The sequence below is a fragment of the Oncorhynchus gorbuscha genome, linkage group LG06 (genome assembly GCF_021184085.1).
Source record: "Oncorhynchus gorbuscha isolate QuinsamMale2020 ecotype Even-year linkage group LG06, OgorEven_v1.0, whole genome shotgun sequence".
NCBI lineage: Eukaryota > Metazoa > Chordata > Actinopteri > Salmoniformes > Salmonidae > Oncorhynchus > Oncorhynchus gorbuscha.
The window spans coordinates 58,911,805-58,927,089 of record NC_060178.1 but is presented as its reverse complement, the minus strand read 5'-3'; the positions used below and the strand labels follow the sequence as shown (position 1 = coordinate 58,927,089).

Sequence of the window (15,285 nt, the reverse complement as noted above, 5' to 3'; positions counted from 1 at the left end):
TGGACTGTGCTTTAATGTACAGGGATAAGTATGTGGACTGTGCTTTAATGTACAGGGATAGGTATGTGGACTGTGCTTTAATGTACAGGGATAGGTATGTGGACTGTGCTTTAATGTACAGGGATAGGTATGTGGACTGTGCTTTAATGTACAGGGATAGGTATGTGGACTGTGCTTTAATGTACAGGGATAGGTATGTGGACTGTGCTTTAATGTACAGGGATAGGTATGTGGACTGTGCTTAATGTTGGTGCTGGAGATATATGTTTGTGCCGCTCTCCCCACATCCCTGTATCCCATACAGGTGTGTCCATTCAATTATTTCAGAACCATTGGGCTACTGACAAATAAATCCAACATTTTTAATATTAGCACTGCAAGCTGAGCAAGAAAAGCAGATTGTGTCCTAAAATATGGGATCATAAAAAAACTCCCCATACTAGATGGGATCAAAGTATTATTATTATAATATATTTTAAACAGTATGCATTTCATTGGTGGTGGCTAAGGTGAGTTACCCAAAACATAATGTAAAGCACTTGGAGGCATGATGGAAAGCGCTTTAAATAAATGCAATGCACCCATTCATTCATTTCTACAGCAGACAGTACAAAAAAAAAATAGACATATCAGGAGTTAAATGGACACAATGATACCTCTGTTTTCTGACAGCTTGATACATATTTTTGTACAGGAAAACCATTTAAAAAAACTTTAAAAAATAACATACTTTTGAAGGCAAATAAATTCTTACTCAAGGGCGTTGTTGACCTGGGTATTGTGCTCCTTTGGTAGTAAAGCTGCCCCCCCCCCCCTCCAACTCCATTGGTCGACAGCAGGAGAGACAAAACCACTCAAGAGCCCTGAACTAAAAATAGGGTCCTCATTTGTCCATTTCGGTCCTTCAGTCATTTTCCCCTTCTTATGACCTCTGTCATTCGTTCTGGTTTCTATTCAGGAGTGTATTCATCACCAAATGGAAGAAAAACAGTCTGAAACAGGGTGGGGATCTTGTCCAATAAAAAAAAGCTTTTTTTGTTTCGACATGTTTTAAAAACATTTTCTGTTGCATGCCCTAATGAAAATGACCCAGGTGTTATTGGACGTTCCCATCTCTCTCACGTGATGAGGCAGCAGTTGATACAGCGCGGCCCCAGTCTTCTCTTCAGGGCACCCTTCTTTCTTTTGGGGGTCAGGATAGCGATGATGGCCTCATCAAACACAGTTTTCAGTCCTTTCTGGGTGAGAGCTGAGCATTCCACGTAGACACACGCGCCAATCTGTAAGAGGAAGGGAGGGAAGGGCCAGGCTGTCACTCAAAAAACTATCAAGGAAAGAGTTAACCTTGTCCCCAGATTAGCTTAGGGAGGAAGTCTGGTGTTCGTCTAATAAAAAGGCTCAATCAACAAAATGCCCCAGACTGAAGAGATCCAAAGTTCATCATAACGGTCATAAACAATTAGTTTGATGAGGGACAACCCATCTAGTGTAGAGTAGGGGAAACCAACCACCGAGTTGCCCATTTACAATCCCAATTCCTTCTGGAACCCTCTGCTGGCTCCACAGTGATTACGTACCTCCTTGGCTAGCTTCTGGCCCTGCTCTGTGGTGATGGGCTTCTCCTTCATGTCATTCAGTTTGGCAATGGTCTTGGGGTCGTCACGAAGGTCAATCTGAAACAGGGAGCGATAACGCAACACTTCCTGTCAGCACAGACAATCAGCAAGGCAGCCAATAGGCTGCTTCTTAAGAAACTTCTTCAGTTGGAGCAAACAACTTGTTCATATAACCATCTTCCCCATTTTCAAAAAGAGCAACTTGGGTCAGACTTCTGTAAGAAGTACTCCTCCTCCAGATTCACCATTCTTCTGCGGAGTAGAGAAAGAGACATTTCTAGAGAAATGTGGCACTTGTAGTGCCAGTGCAGAATTTACAGAATTTACTTGTATTTAAAATGCAGAGCTGACACAGTGTCGCGCTGTTCCTCTCTCTTACTACCACCCAAATAAAAACAAAATTCATCCTTTACCCCGGCCTACGCCCACTGATACCTGTAACAAACTCTTTCTTGAGACAAAAATTCATTAACACATCTGTGGTTGTGTGCGGTCTGCAGTGTGAGTTATGGTTGGACTGATAAAAGAGCGGTGACTATCAGCTGACAGAAGGATAAATCACACACCCACTCCAATAACCTCACCACCAATATGCCCATGTTCTATTTCTGGCGGCGGATGGACACCCACAAGTGTGGTTTGAAAAGTGTCTGGACTGATCTCTTGGAAAGTATCAGAGAGCTGTGGCACTAAATAGAAGTCAACGAATCCCCCAAAAATAAATGTTCCATTTGTTGTTAACCACATTTCTTTTTTAGGATTCGAAAATGTACACCTATATTTCTTTGTGCGTGTTCGCGAATTGTCTTAAGAAGAAGAGAGAAACAGAGCACGGCACATTTAAGTGGAGGTTCAGCTTTATAAATCACCCCCTCCCCTGTCAATGTGAAGTAGAGTGTGAGCTTGAGTAGGGTGGATACGGATAGAGCATATGCCAGGCTCTCTGTGAAACTCAGCATGTGGAATGGCCAGGACACAGTATAGATACAAGGTTTGGGTGTGGTGGCTGTAGCTCTTTAGGCTCACCTGAGTGCCTATGAGTAGGTATGGGACACTGGGGGCATACTCCTGCAGCTCGGTGACCCACTCTTCCCTCACATTCTGGAAACTGGCTGGGTTGACCACGGAGTAGCAGATCAGGAAGACGTCAGTCATGGGGTACGACAAAGGCCTCAAGCGGTCATAGTCCTCCTGGAATAAGTTAAGGGAGGGTAATATATAAAAGAGACACACACACACACACACACACACACACACACACACACACACACACACACACACACACACACACACAGGGCAGAGAGAAAGACACACATAGGAGAGAGAGGAATTCGGGGAGGGGAACAGGAGACACGGGGGAGAAAGAGAGCAACAGCCTTCCTTAGATCATATCCACCAAGAGACAACCAAATCCTCTGAATTATTATTCATGAAATATTCAACCGGATGGAAAATGAGCTCCAAATGCAACCCATCCTTATTCTCCTCCTCACTGATGCAGAGAAGAGCAAACTTACACTGTGCTTATCTACTAGACTCCACCATGCACTGCCAAGCAACCAGGCTGTTTTATGGAAATAGTGAATACTTTTACATGAAGGGAGTGATAAGCATAGAAAAATAAGAAGAACGGAGCGGATGTGCAGATTTCTACAGACGACCTACATCCAACTGCTTATTTTATCGCTGTCACTCTGACTGGAGCTATTGGGCATTATTTCACATTAGCAGTACTTTACAGGAAGTACTGCGGAAGGCATCAGACAAAATTGCCATCTCCGATAGGCCTCAGTTTGTGTGTACCGAATTGCTAATTCACATACCGTACGCAACATGGTTGCGTTGGTGTAAATGAGATCTAGCGTTTCCTCATCACTCCCCGATAACTAATTCTGACAGGCTGTCCTACTACATCAGCCCATATGAATATTCATGAGTTGTCTGACTTTAGGAGCATCCACAGCACACCCAGATTGACCAGAGTTTATATACACGAGGGCCATACACATCCGTAATGACCAGAGTTTATACAAGTGATGTCGAGCGCACACATCAAGACTAGTTATGATATGGTGACGGGCAAGCTTGAAGAAAGGAATATATGACTTGTCTGATTAAGCTTAACAAACTAACTTAATCAACATGCCTCAAGTCAAGACTAGACTGATAGACCATTAAGAAGTCTTGGACAACCTTGTGGTGATGCCACCATAGTGTCTGTTATTCCCACTTGTGGTGAGCGCAGTGGTTTCATGTGAATTCCCAAGTGTGTGTGTGTGTGTGTTAGAGCTAGAAGATGTGGTAGAGAACAAAAAAAATATCCATATCGAGATACATTTCTTGACGCGATAAAGATAAAAAGACCGATACGTTTATAACATTAATATGCGCCACCGTTTTTTGTTATTAACTTTTAAACTACTACTACTACTACTACGGTTGTAGCCACCAATTGTCCCATTAACAATTACCCATATTAGCAAAGTTATTTCATTTCAAACTTCACATTTCTCTAGTACAGGCTAATTATTATTAAATGAGCTATATCAGCAAAATGCCTGCGATAAGTGATCGATATGGTCGGTGTCGAACATTTTCAGTTCATCTTCCCAGTTCTAGTGTGTGTGTCCTCTGTTCCCCTTATGGAGAACCCCATCCCAGTGCACTGTACTGGAACACACAGTAACACTCCACAGTTAACAGTAAACACAACATGCCTTGTGAAGGTGGCTCTCCTCCATTCCTTCATCCCCATCACATTTCAGAAATGCTCCCACAAAGTTCCTCAGCGTGTAAAGTTTTACAAAAACATGGAGGAAGAAGGAAGAGTAAAAATACAAGAGGGGTAAGAGGGCAAAGAGGTAAGGCAGAGGAAGGAGAAGAGAAAGTAAGCGGTTAGAGGGTTTATACTAGAGATGCTAATAAAAGGCAGTCAAGGCAGGGCAGATTCCAACGACTCTCCCTGTACGCGTCCTTACATTTCCATCAGGGCAAGGCTTTTTATGGCATTTCTACTTGGCTGGTATGTGATCTCAGCTGTGAGCGAGTGTGTCAAGTCAGTGACATACGAGCGTCTATAATATCAGTGAGTCACTCCCCTTCTTCCTCGGGCCCAGCAGCTGTGTCAGATGCCTGTTCAGACATGACCACAGGGAGAATAGTGAGCGCAGGCACTAAACTTCATGGTCCAAACACAAAACTGGTCTGAGCACTGCACTGTAAAGAGGTTACTGGGAATTTTACAGTTTCTTGGTTGCCAGTTGGGATTAAGTTTCAATACCTGAATCATTCATATTTAACCAGGAGTACCAGGTAATACCACAAAAATATAAAAAATTCTTAATTAAAATAAATAAAAAATATTTTAATTCTGAAGCGTCCATTTAAAGCATTATTTTTATTTATTTAAATGTAACAGGATATGGTCACTATGCCAGGTTCTCTCATATGGACAGCAAGTACAAAACAGAGCACAGGAAATGTTATAGGCGAGTGATGTGCATTGATAATGCAAGCCAGGGATTACAGACTTTTCCTGCTAGACAGGGGTCAAGATTTAGAGTTTTGGTGGGATTGGGACTGGATAGGAAAACAGCCTAGGCTTTAGGACTGGATAGGAACACAGCCTAGGCTTTAGGACAAGAGAAAATGCAATTTTCCCTCATGCCTCTTCGAATTGTTAACAGATGCATATGTAGTAAATTGTGCATAGGACTATCAAATTTGTGTCTGTGTGAAGAGTCACTATGACAGCTAAAAGAGGCAAGCATTGTTTGTAGGCTATACAGTGCATTGGGAAAGTATTCAGACCCCTTTACTTTTTCCACTTTGTTACGATACAGCCTTATTCTAAAAATGGATAAAAAAAAACATTTAATCCATCTACACACACAATACCCCATAATGACAAAGTGAAAGCAGGGTTTTAGAAATTCTTCAAAAAGGTATAAAACCTTCAAAAACTTGAGCTCAGGTGAATCCTGTTTCCATTGATCATCTGGCCGCCCGGTCAAACTGAACAATCGGGGAAGAAGGGGCTTGGTCAGGGAGGTGACCAAGAACGTGATGGTCACTGACAGAGCTCCAGAGTTCCCCTGTGGAGTTGGGAGAACCTTCCAGAAGGACAACCATCTCGGCAGCACTCCACCAATCAGGCCTTTATGATAGAGTGGCCAGAAGGAAGCACCCCCTTAGTAAAAGGCACATGACAGCCCGTTTGGAGTTTGCTTTGCCAAAATGCACCGAAAGGACTCAGGACATGAGAAACAAGATTCTCTGGTCTGATGAAACCAATATGTAACTCTTTGGCCTGAAGGCCAAGCATTAAGTCTGGAGGAAACCTAGCACCATCTACGGTGAAGAATGGTGGTGGCAGCATCATGCTGTGGTGATCTTTTTCAGCGACAGGGACTTGGAGACTCGTCAGGATCGAGGCGAAGATGAACGGAGCAAAATACAGAGAGATCCTTGATGAAAACCTGCTTCAGAGCACTCAGAACTTCAGGTTCACCTTCCAACAGGACAAAGACCCTAAGCACACAGCCAAGACAATGCAGAAGTGGCATCAGGACAAGTCTCAATGTCCTTGAATGGCCTAGCCAGATCCTGGACTTGAACCCGATCTAATATCTCTGGAGAGACCTGAAAATAGCTGTGTATCAACGCTCCCCATCCAACCTGACAGAGCTTGAGAGGATCTGCAGAGAAGAATGGGAGTTGGTCCCCAAATACAGGCGTGCCACCCTTGTAGTGTCATACCCAAGAAGACTTGAAGCTGTAATCTCTGCCAAAGGTGCTTCAACAAAGTACTGTGTAAAGAGTCTGAATGCTTGTGATATTTCCGTTTTTTATTTTTTAATATATTGCAGAAATGTCTAAAAAATCTGTTTTTGCGTCAACATTATGGGTTATTGTGTGTAGATTGAAGAGAAAACTGTTTTATCCATTTTAGAATAAGGCTGTTACGTAACAAAACATGGAAAAAGTCAAAGGGTCTGAATACTTTCCGAATGCACTGTATGTAGGGGTTTCCTATAGAGTTTATTAATGGAATTCGGGTCACGTGTGCAGTCCGGCATCAATTATGCGTGTGCCTTGAATTGATGGTGACTTTGTGTGAAGTAAATACACTAGGCTGAAGGCTTCCATGTGACAAACTGTTTGGATAGATCGAGGAACATTTTTATTTCCCAGATCTTTATATATAAAAAAAAAAATATAATAATAATAAAATAATAATAATAATAATAATAATTCGGGAAATGTGAAGTGTTCCCGGACAGTCCCGGGATCCAGGTTACCCATGTTTATCCCTAGTTGCCAGCTAGTTACTGAATTTCATATTACAGTACTTCACCAAAACTGTCTGGACATTTCCCAACACGGGATGAACCGTGTACAATAGATTGCTAGTTCAATCTGAGGTATCACATTCAAGGTGATTACATCACACGTCATGATGGTCAATGGGGAAACAGTTTAAAAACATCCACCCGCAGGCTGTAGTGTTCAAATGAAAATGACATGTCTAGAGCTCTCATTGGTGTTCAAAGGGGCATGACATGTCTAGCTACCTCCCATTGGGGTTCAGCTGAGTGGAGAGGAACGAGGCCCTGCGGCAGCAGCAGAGCAGATCCCATTTTACTCTCTACCTCCTGCGGGATGTCTAGGGGTCACTGGGTCATATCTCAGGGAGGGCATCGAGTCAAACTTAACAAGACGCTGTACAAAAAAACAAAGGGGGAGGGTAAGTAGTCATAGAAGATTAATGGAAGGATGTGCAACTGAATGTGAGTGCATGAGGGAGTGAGAAAATTAGGAACTGAGCAGCAACAAAAGGGAGAGAGAGCGAAGAGAACGAGTAAAGCGACCGATCCCAGGGGGACTCCGTTCTGAGCCCAGTGTTGCCATGGGTACTACAACAACACATTACATCCACTTCCTGTTCCGATACACAGAAGCAATGCTATCTTGCTATGATGAGTGCATCAGCTAGGGAGAGGATGACTGAATGAATAAAGACTCTCCATTCCATTCCTTCTGTTCTTGGCCCACAATTTCAAGAACGAAGAGATGTGATCTATACGTAACACGTTTGATCTATGGAATATGCAGGCCTCCCGAGTGGCGCAGTGGTCTAAAGCCGTGCCACTAGAGATTCTGGGTTCGAGTCCAAGTTCTGTCGCAGCCGGCTATGACTGGGAGACCCATAGGGTGGCACACAATTGGCCCAGTGGCGTCCGGGTTAGGTTTGGCCAGCAGGGATGTCCTTGTCCCATCACGCACTAGCGACTCCTGTGGCAGACCGAGTGCAGTGCATGCTGACACAGTAGCCAGGTGTAGGGTGTTTCCGACACATTGGCGCAGCTGGCTTCTGGGTTAAGTGGGCATTCTGTCAAGAAGCAGCGCGGCTTGATTGGGTTGTGTTTCGGCACGGCTCTCTACCTTCGCCTCTCCCGAGTCCGTACGAGAGTTGCAGCGATGAGAGAATTGGATACCATGAAATTGGGGAGAAAAATTGGTTAAAATTTTTTATAAAAAGATCGATGGAATATACAGGTGGTGTAATAAGCAATACCCAGACAAAAACATAGGGCAATGCAGATAGAACACAGTGACACACCTTACTGTGTGCTGTTGTGCTCATGTGACTGTTAATGGGTTCACATGCGACAGCATCACAATTGCTTAAAAATAAATCCTCTCCTTCATCCGACTTCAACAGACCTGATGGGTGACAACAATATGGTGGAAGCTCATCCTTACGCTGGCTTTCACCTCGTCTGTGCTTCCAGATCAGAGTGATGAAGAGGCGAAGAGAATACAAATTTAAGTCAGTTGAGACAGAGCGTGTCTGCAAAGCCTTATTTTCTCTTTTAGAAAATGGTTAATCTTCCCTTATGAAACAGCTGAGGATTCTGGGAGCTTCAGATCTGCCAGGTACATAAATATTAAAAAGGGTCCTTAGAGCCAATAAAACATGTGTAATGCAGAGCAAGAAGTGGGGACTGTAGCAGGAGAGTGTGAATTGAGGGGGTTGGTGGCTGGGTTGGACAAGGTTCCTCAGAGGTAGAGCATTAAGTGTGTTGCACTCTTCTATATCCCCGGCCTGAGCTTCCTAGGGTTGAATTACAGGATTCCAGAGCAGATTTGCAGCGGTCCACTCCCCCCCTCCCCTCTCAGCCAGCCCCTCGGTCTCGCTCGCTTCCTCTTTCCCCGCTGTCTACCTCGCTTCCTCTCCATCTCTTGGTTTCCCCTCGCTCTCTGGCACTCCCTTCTTTGATCAGACGCTGAAGCTATAAAACATTACCAGCTGGCCTTGTGCTCAGCCTAAAGAAGTCAGCGGGGTGGGAGGGGGGATTGGAGGCGCAGCGTTTGAAGGGAAGTAACTCTACTCTGTGGCCTCGGCGCCCACAGTCGACATCTGGGAAACTTCTCAATTTCACAGTTCTGAATTAGCGAAAACAAAAAGGCTCTAGACATGGAATTGCAATCAAAGACAAAGGGGTAAACAAAAAGCAGTGTGAATCACTACTGAGTAGTAGATTTACAATGATTTAGTTTCCCCAAAGAATGAGTTATCACAGCCACAGATGTATGTGGGAATAATGATTGAGTCGGTGGAAACAATAGCAACTGCAATTTGCGACACATGTACTTATATTTTATTATATGAACAAACATTTCTCAACCTCAAATCTATTCACCTTTCACCGGGCGGATAATGTTTCAGTTCAAGACCTTGTTTGAAATTCACACAAAATCCGGTTCAGACGAGAGTTAACAATTCATCGCTGCATGTGACATGCCTTCGCTTCAGACCCAGATAGGAAAAACAGAGCTAAAAGATCTTAAAAGGAAAAAGTGAGTATGTTCTCTTTCAAAAATGTGTTTCTGTGTATCACATATGGGGATTTGTCAGGACCACCAATACTCACTGAAGAACAAATCAATAGCATCTGTTGGGAGACAGACAGGTAATGTGGTGAGCGAATGAAGGAACCACTCTCCCGCCCTCTGGAAGACCATTACTCTCGAAGCCAGGCCAACTCCAGTCCTCGGGGGCCTGATTTCCCCCAGCCCCAACTAACACACCTGACTCCAATAATCAAATAATCATGATCTTCAGTTATAAATGCAATTTGTTTAAATCAGGTGTGTTGGCTAGAGATGGGGGAAAAGTGTGACATCAATCAGGCCCCTGAGGACTGGAATTGCCCAGGTCTGGTCTAAGGGCTCCCTAGCACAAATGGATCCCTGGTTTCCTGCTCACAAGTGAACCCTGAAGGATTTTGTTGCCTGGTGTACATCTTTAGACCCAGTAGAAAGGTTGAGTACTGACCAAAAGTGTTTTTGCTGTCTGTAGAAATGAATTGCTTTTCTGTTTCTCAGTCTCCGTTGGTAGCTAGCTATTGAGACTCGGTTAGCCCATGCTGCAAGACTTTGGCTAACTAGGCTAGCTCAGAGGCAAGCTAACCTGCACACACGGTAGCATTGCTAGCTCCCTTCTCTCATCTAGCTTAACCAACATTCACCCGTTGCGTTAAATAGACCAACCATCTCAGCTTCACGGTTCCTTTGGTTGCAGGAGCACAACACCCGAAGGCCAACTCTGCACCCACGCGTTTCCCCTTCATCCATCACTGAGCTAGCTAGAGCAAACCTTCACAACCATCCCAGGACAATGCAGCAATTGCTTGGGAAAAGAACATGCCCAACAGGGGCTTGACGACCCGGAGTCCTGTGAGCACTGCAAACTACTGACTAGAGCAGCTCTGAGGAGGAGGCTTAAAAGAGCATCTCAATATCCCCTCACCTCTGAGCCAACCGCAAAAGCGGAGGCTCAGCCACTCATTCTCAGAGCTTTCAATGTGACCTCTTTATTGTTAGCTTATCCGGCTGAGCTACTGGAGGGGGTGGGGAAGCAACTGGACTCGGATAACCTAGATCCAGATGCGTGGGAGGAGATCACTAGGATTTACAGTCCTGAACTTCTGTGCCTCCCATAGCGTCATTCAAGGCTGTGGTCGTACCATGAGCTGAGCAGTGGGAGAAAAAAGGTACCTTGGCTGAGCTTATCCAGATTGACAAATTAAAAAGGTGGACCTCCTGGATGCCCCAATTACACCCAAGGAGTTGGGGACTACGGTCACCACAATGCGACAGAAGTGTGATATAAGTAAGAAAGAACGTGACGCAGTTAGCTTCTACCTGCCCTACAGACCCGGGCTTCGTGGCAGGCCGTTGGTTCCAACATCTCACTCCAGTCTCACAGCTGGAAGGAGGCAACTAGCTGGCCTTGGGGGACTGAGGTCCCCAGCGATGCAGCAGTCTGCTAAAAATCAGGCTAGGCCCCGGAACCAGGCCAAACCTGTAGGTAAGCAGTCCTATGCTGCAGTATGGTTCCGCCTTTCTAACCCTCCTAAGGTAGGTAAGGGTCGGCCAACCTAGGGCACGGCCCTGGCATCTAAGGTGGATAGAGACCAAAGCCTATGGCTCCCTGCCCTACCTTCTCTCCTCAGGTTTACCATTTGCCGCTCCTTAGGACAAAAACCCTATTCTCTGTGCAGCAGCTCTCTTTGTGACCGTGCTCACATGAGAAAAATGCACCTTTTGTTCCCCCACTTTGGAGCCCACAGCTTTTCACCTGTAGCCTTCCCAGAAGAGACATGATTGTCCAGGACACACATTGCGCAACTACTAGGATTGAACAAGCGCTCAGGGTGTTATGGTCTTTGCTCATTGGGTAACCACATTAGTCTCTCTTCTACAGTATCCTGCCGGATCACGGGGGCTATTCGATTTATTTATAATGGCGAGGTTCACAGCCTTGGGAGCGGTTTTGCACACTCTTGGTATTCTCCAACGGTCTTGAAGGAGTTCCCACATATGCTGAGCACTTGTTGGCTGGTTTTCCTTCACTCTGCGGTCCAACTCATCCCAAACATCTCAACTGGGTTGAGGTGGGTGATTGTGGAGGCCAGGTCATCTGTTGCAGCACTCCATCACTCCCCTTTTTAGTAAAATAGCCCTTACATAGCCTGGAGGTTTTATAGTTTTGATGTCATCACTATTCTACAATGTAGAAAATAGTTTTAAAAAATAAAACCTTGAATGAGTAGGTGTCCAAACTTTTGACTGACACTGTATATGTTACAGGACTTTGGTTTCACTAAAATGTTTTCAAATGGAATCAAATCTGTTTCTGTCATTGTTAAATAGGATAGATGGGCTATATGGTCTACCCATAACCAGCCTGAGTAGGCCTATAACTCCATTCCTATTCTATTCAATTTAGAGGAATTTATCAAATTGGAAATGAGCTATTATCAGGCAGGTTAATGCGATGCAAGCCAATCAAGGGCAGCTTCTGAGTTGCAACTCTGGTATACTGCACACTTTTCACTAAAAGGTCCGTGCTAAACAGTATGCCACGATGAGTAAATTGTATACAGTTTATGTAATATGCTAGTATGGGTATTCGGACAGCCAGTGAAAACATTCCTACTAGACACTGGACATAAGACCCCTGTTCCTCACATAATAGACCCATTGAAATGATTCGCTAGGCCTACAACCACTGTCTACCACAGACCAGACTGAAATTAGAGCAATGTGTGAAAACCACACCTGTTGCAGTTTATAGAGTCTGGTCAGAATGTCAAGCATGTGGGTGTCAACAAGAGCCCCATTGGTTAACAGTGGGGGGAGCACGTGAGGATAGGTTGTGTCCTTGGATGTGGCATGCAGCCAGAGTTATAATAAACCCACTGTACCTGACCAGCTGTGTCGTACAATCCCAATAAATACTGCTTCCCGCCAACGTTGACACTCACTGCAAAGCAATGAAAAAGGCTGGTTTAGAGAGAGAGAGAGGTCTCACCCCCTCCCTTCACCTGGAGGCAAACAAGTGGTTTTGATTACAGAAACAGATATATTCCTATGCAATCTGAGCCAAAGGTTAAAAAAAAGTCAGCAAAACATTCGAGCATTACACTTCACCTAAACATTGGATTTCGGTAGACTATACAAGCAGATTGGCATATAGATTAAACTCATGCAACTGTAACTAGCCTACTGAAGGAATGATGTCAGCTTTTATAATTAACGATTGGGTCATTTGTAATGTTTCCATTCCGAGAAACACACACACACACACACACACACACACACACACACACACACACACACACACACACACACACACACACACACACACACACACACACACACACACACACACACACACACACACACACACACACACACACACACGTCCCCCATACCTGCATAATGGTCAAACACAGTGGGTACGTACTCCTCCGGAAAGGCGTCGTTGGCATAGCTCATCAACAGACACGTTTTGCCCACAGCACCGTCACCAACCACAACGCATTTCAACATAATAGTGCCGGTTCCGTTTGCCATGATGATCTTTTGACTACCATCATCCTCCGACGCCCTGTTTTCCTGAGATGCACGGCGATCCCCACACCACAGGCATCACCAGAGTCGGAGTCCGAATGCGCGACACACGGAGACCAATGGAAATTCAATTTCTTCTCATCGCCAAGGTTCACGGTTTCCAAATGTTGGCTTACATTAGTTTCATTTCAACTCTGCATACACAAACTGCACATACACTGTGTAGGGTACACATACAAAGTCGAAAAAGGCGTCACTCCCGTTCCCCGCCCTATCGGTGCTGTCTTTACAAGACACCCGCTTAGAAGCCCACTGCCGAGCCTGTTCCCCAGTTCGCCCCTTGACTCTAGGTCCCTCGCCTAAATGACATCGGCACTGTGGACAATGTGGGTTCGCTTGTTGTAGAGGCGGGGCTATACCCGAGACCAAGGGGCTTTGGTAAAAAAAATCCACATATTGTGGTTAGTTTATTGATTTTAATCTACTTTTTTGCAATGTTCATATTGGAGTGTCTCTAAATATCATATTTGTCATCGTTCTGACACTTGATTTGCATCTTTAGACAAGCATGTTTAGGCATATACCTTATGCATAATGGTAATCGATTTAGACTTTCTCTGTTACTTTCCTGATGAATCCAAAATTATTTTAAAACATTGCACAAAATCATTAGCTCTGACTCATAGGGATTATACTGCCCAGGTCTGCATTAGCAAAGTATGACAATGTCAAGATGACCTGAGGATTTAGCCTAAGTGAGAGGTCTGGGGGTCTGCAGGAAGAGATGGGCTGGTTGCTGGCAATGGATGAAAGGGAAAGGGGGATACCTTGTCAGTTGTCCAACTGAATGTATTCAATTGTAATGTGTCTTCCGCATTTAACCCAACCCCTCAGAGAGAATGGAAGGGAGTTATTGTGAGGATCCTGCAGATGGAGACAACACAGGAGGGAGTGGGTGCTGTGAAATCACCATCTAAGAAGAGGTTACTTGACCTCTGTGTTGCACTCATCTTCATTACCTTTCTAAAGAGGAGGAAGAACAAACTGACAAACACAAAAACATGCCTGTGTTTCTGATAGTTGTGGGAACAGCTGTCTTGTTTACACATGTTTGCCACACCAAACATTTGATGACTTCTCTCTTTATAGTATATTTCCATTTGATGTCACATGTGCACGTATGCATTCATTCCTCCCCACAACATCTCTACAGTTCACGTCCACTTTGTTGATAGTCCCTAGCCAGATGTCGAAGGGCCAATCAGCATCAGGGGGTGTGGCTAAGAAGAGCTGATAAAAGTGCCTTTGAACCTTCAGTGTAGCCCTATCATCACATTTTGACAGTTACTGCAGCTGTCACATGACCAAACAATTACCTCATACTTGCTGTTAAAATCATGTAAAGTATTAGATGTGACACATGAGCCAATCAGAGAAGAGAAGCAACAGCCTTTAGTCAAATTCCAAATGAGACTATCTGCATTGCCTTTATGTAATCTATAATGAAGGCACATAAAATGCACATGTTAATTTAGCCTACACATTGCTTCATTTTACCCAGCATGCATAAGCTAGGCTACTGTTGCAAGTTTGATGTTGTTAAGCTACACGAGTTCATTAGTGAGCTGCTGACCTTATTTCCCAGTGGATGACATTTAATATCAACGGTCTATTTTTGTAACCGGACAAGGTTTAAAGGTGAAGGCATCTATAAAAGACAGATCTTGTCTTTTATCGTATCCCAGTAGTTCCTTTTTGATCGTTTTGATTTACCACTCTTGAGAGAACTTTTACTTGAAATGAAATGTGCACGCAAATTAAATCTTTGTCTCAGTAGCTACGGTAACCGATAAGTCCCCAGCGCTTCATTTGGATTGGTGCGCTCTTCTATCATATTTCTAGATACTGCATTTTTTCATGTGACACGCACAAACACAAACATATGCAGGTGTACACACGTGGACACACACACACACAAACGCAAAGACGCGCGGACTCACACGCAGTGTAAATTTTCCAATGTGTAACAAGCTTGGGGAAGAGTGGCATATATGAGTGATGGGTTGTTCCATCAGCTGCTGGCACTTCTAGGATATGAGTCCAGCCTTCACAAAAAAAATATGGCCTGTAATTTCATCAATCCCTCAGTGTGGTCCTGTATTGCACAGTCTAATTTAAGAGCTCATCTCTGGGCTTTGTGATTGCTCCCCTCTCTCCTGTCTTATTGCACATCTTCACTTCCAGC

The 15,285-nt window shown here is 44.3% G+C and overlaps 1 protein-coding gene across 1 annotated transcript; it reads right to left on the bottom strand.

Moving 5' to 3' along the window:
- Positions 1-338: 338 nt before the first annotated feature.
- LOC124038157 (rho-related GTP-binding protein RhoQ) lies at positions 339-13,413 on the bottom strand. Its single transcript, XM_046353671.1, has 5 exons — positions 12,902-13,413; positions 12,392-12,450; positions 2,643-2,807; positions 1,578-1,673; positions 339-1,280 (listed from the first exon to the last, which is right to left on the bottom strand). The coding sequence occupies exons 1-5, from the start codon at positions 13,041-13,043 to the stop codon at positions 1,119-1,121; spliced, it is 624 nt and encodes a 207-aa protein (XP_046209627.1). The 5' UTR covers positions 13,044-13,413; the 3' UTR covers positions 339-1,118.
- Between the last annotated feature and the right edge of the window lie 1,872 nt (positions 13,414-15,285).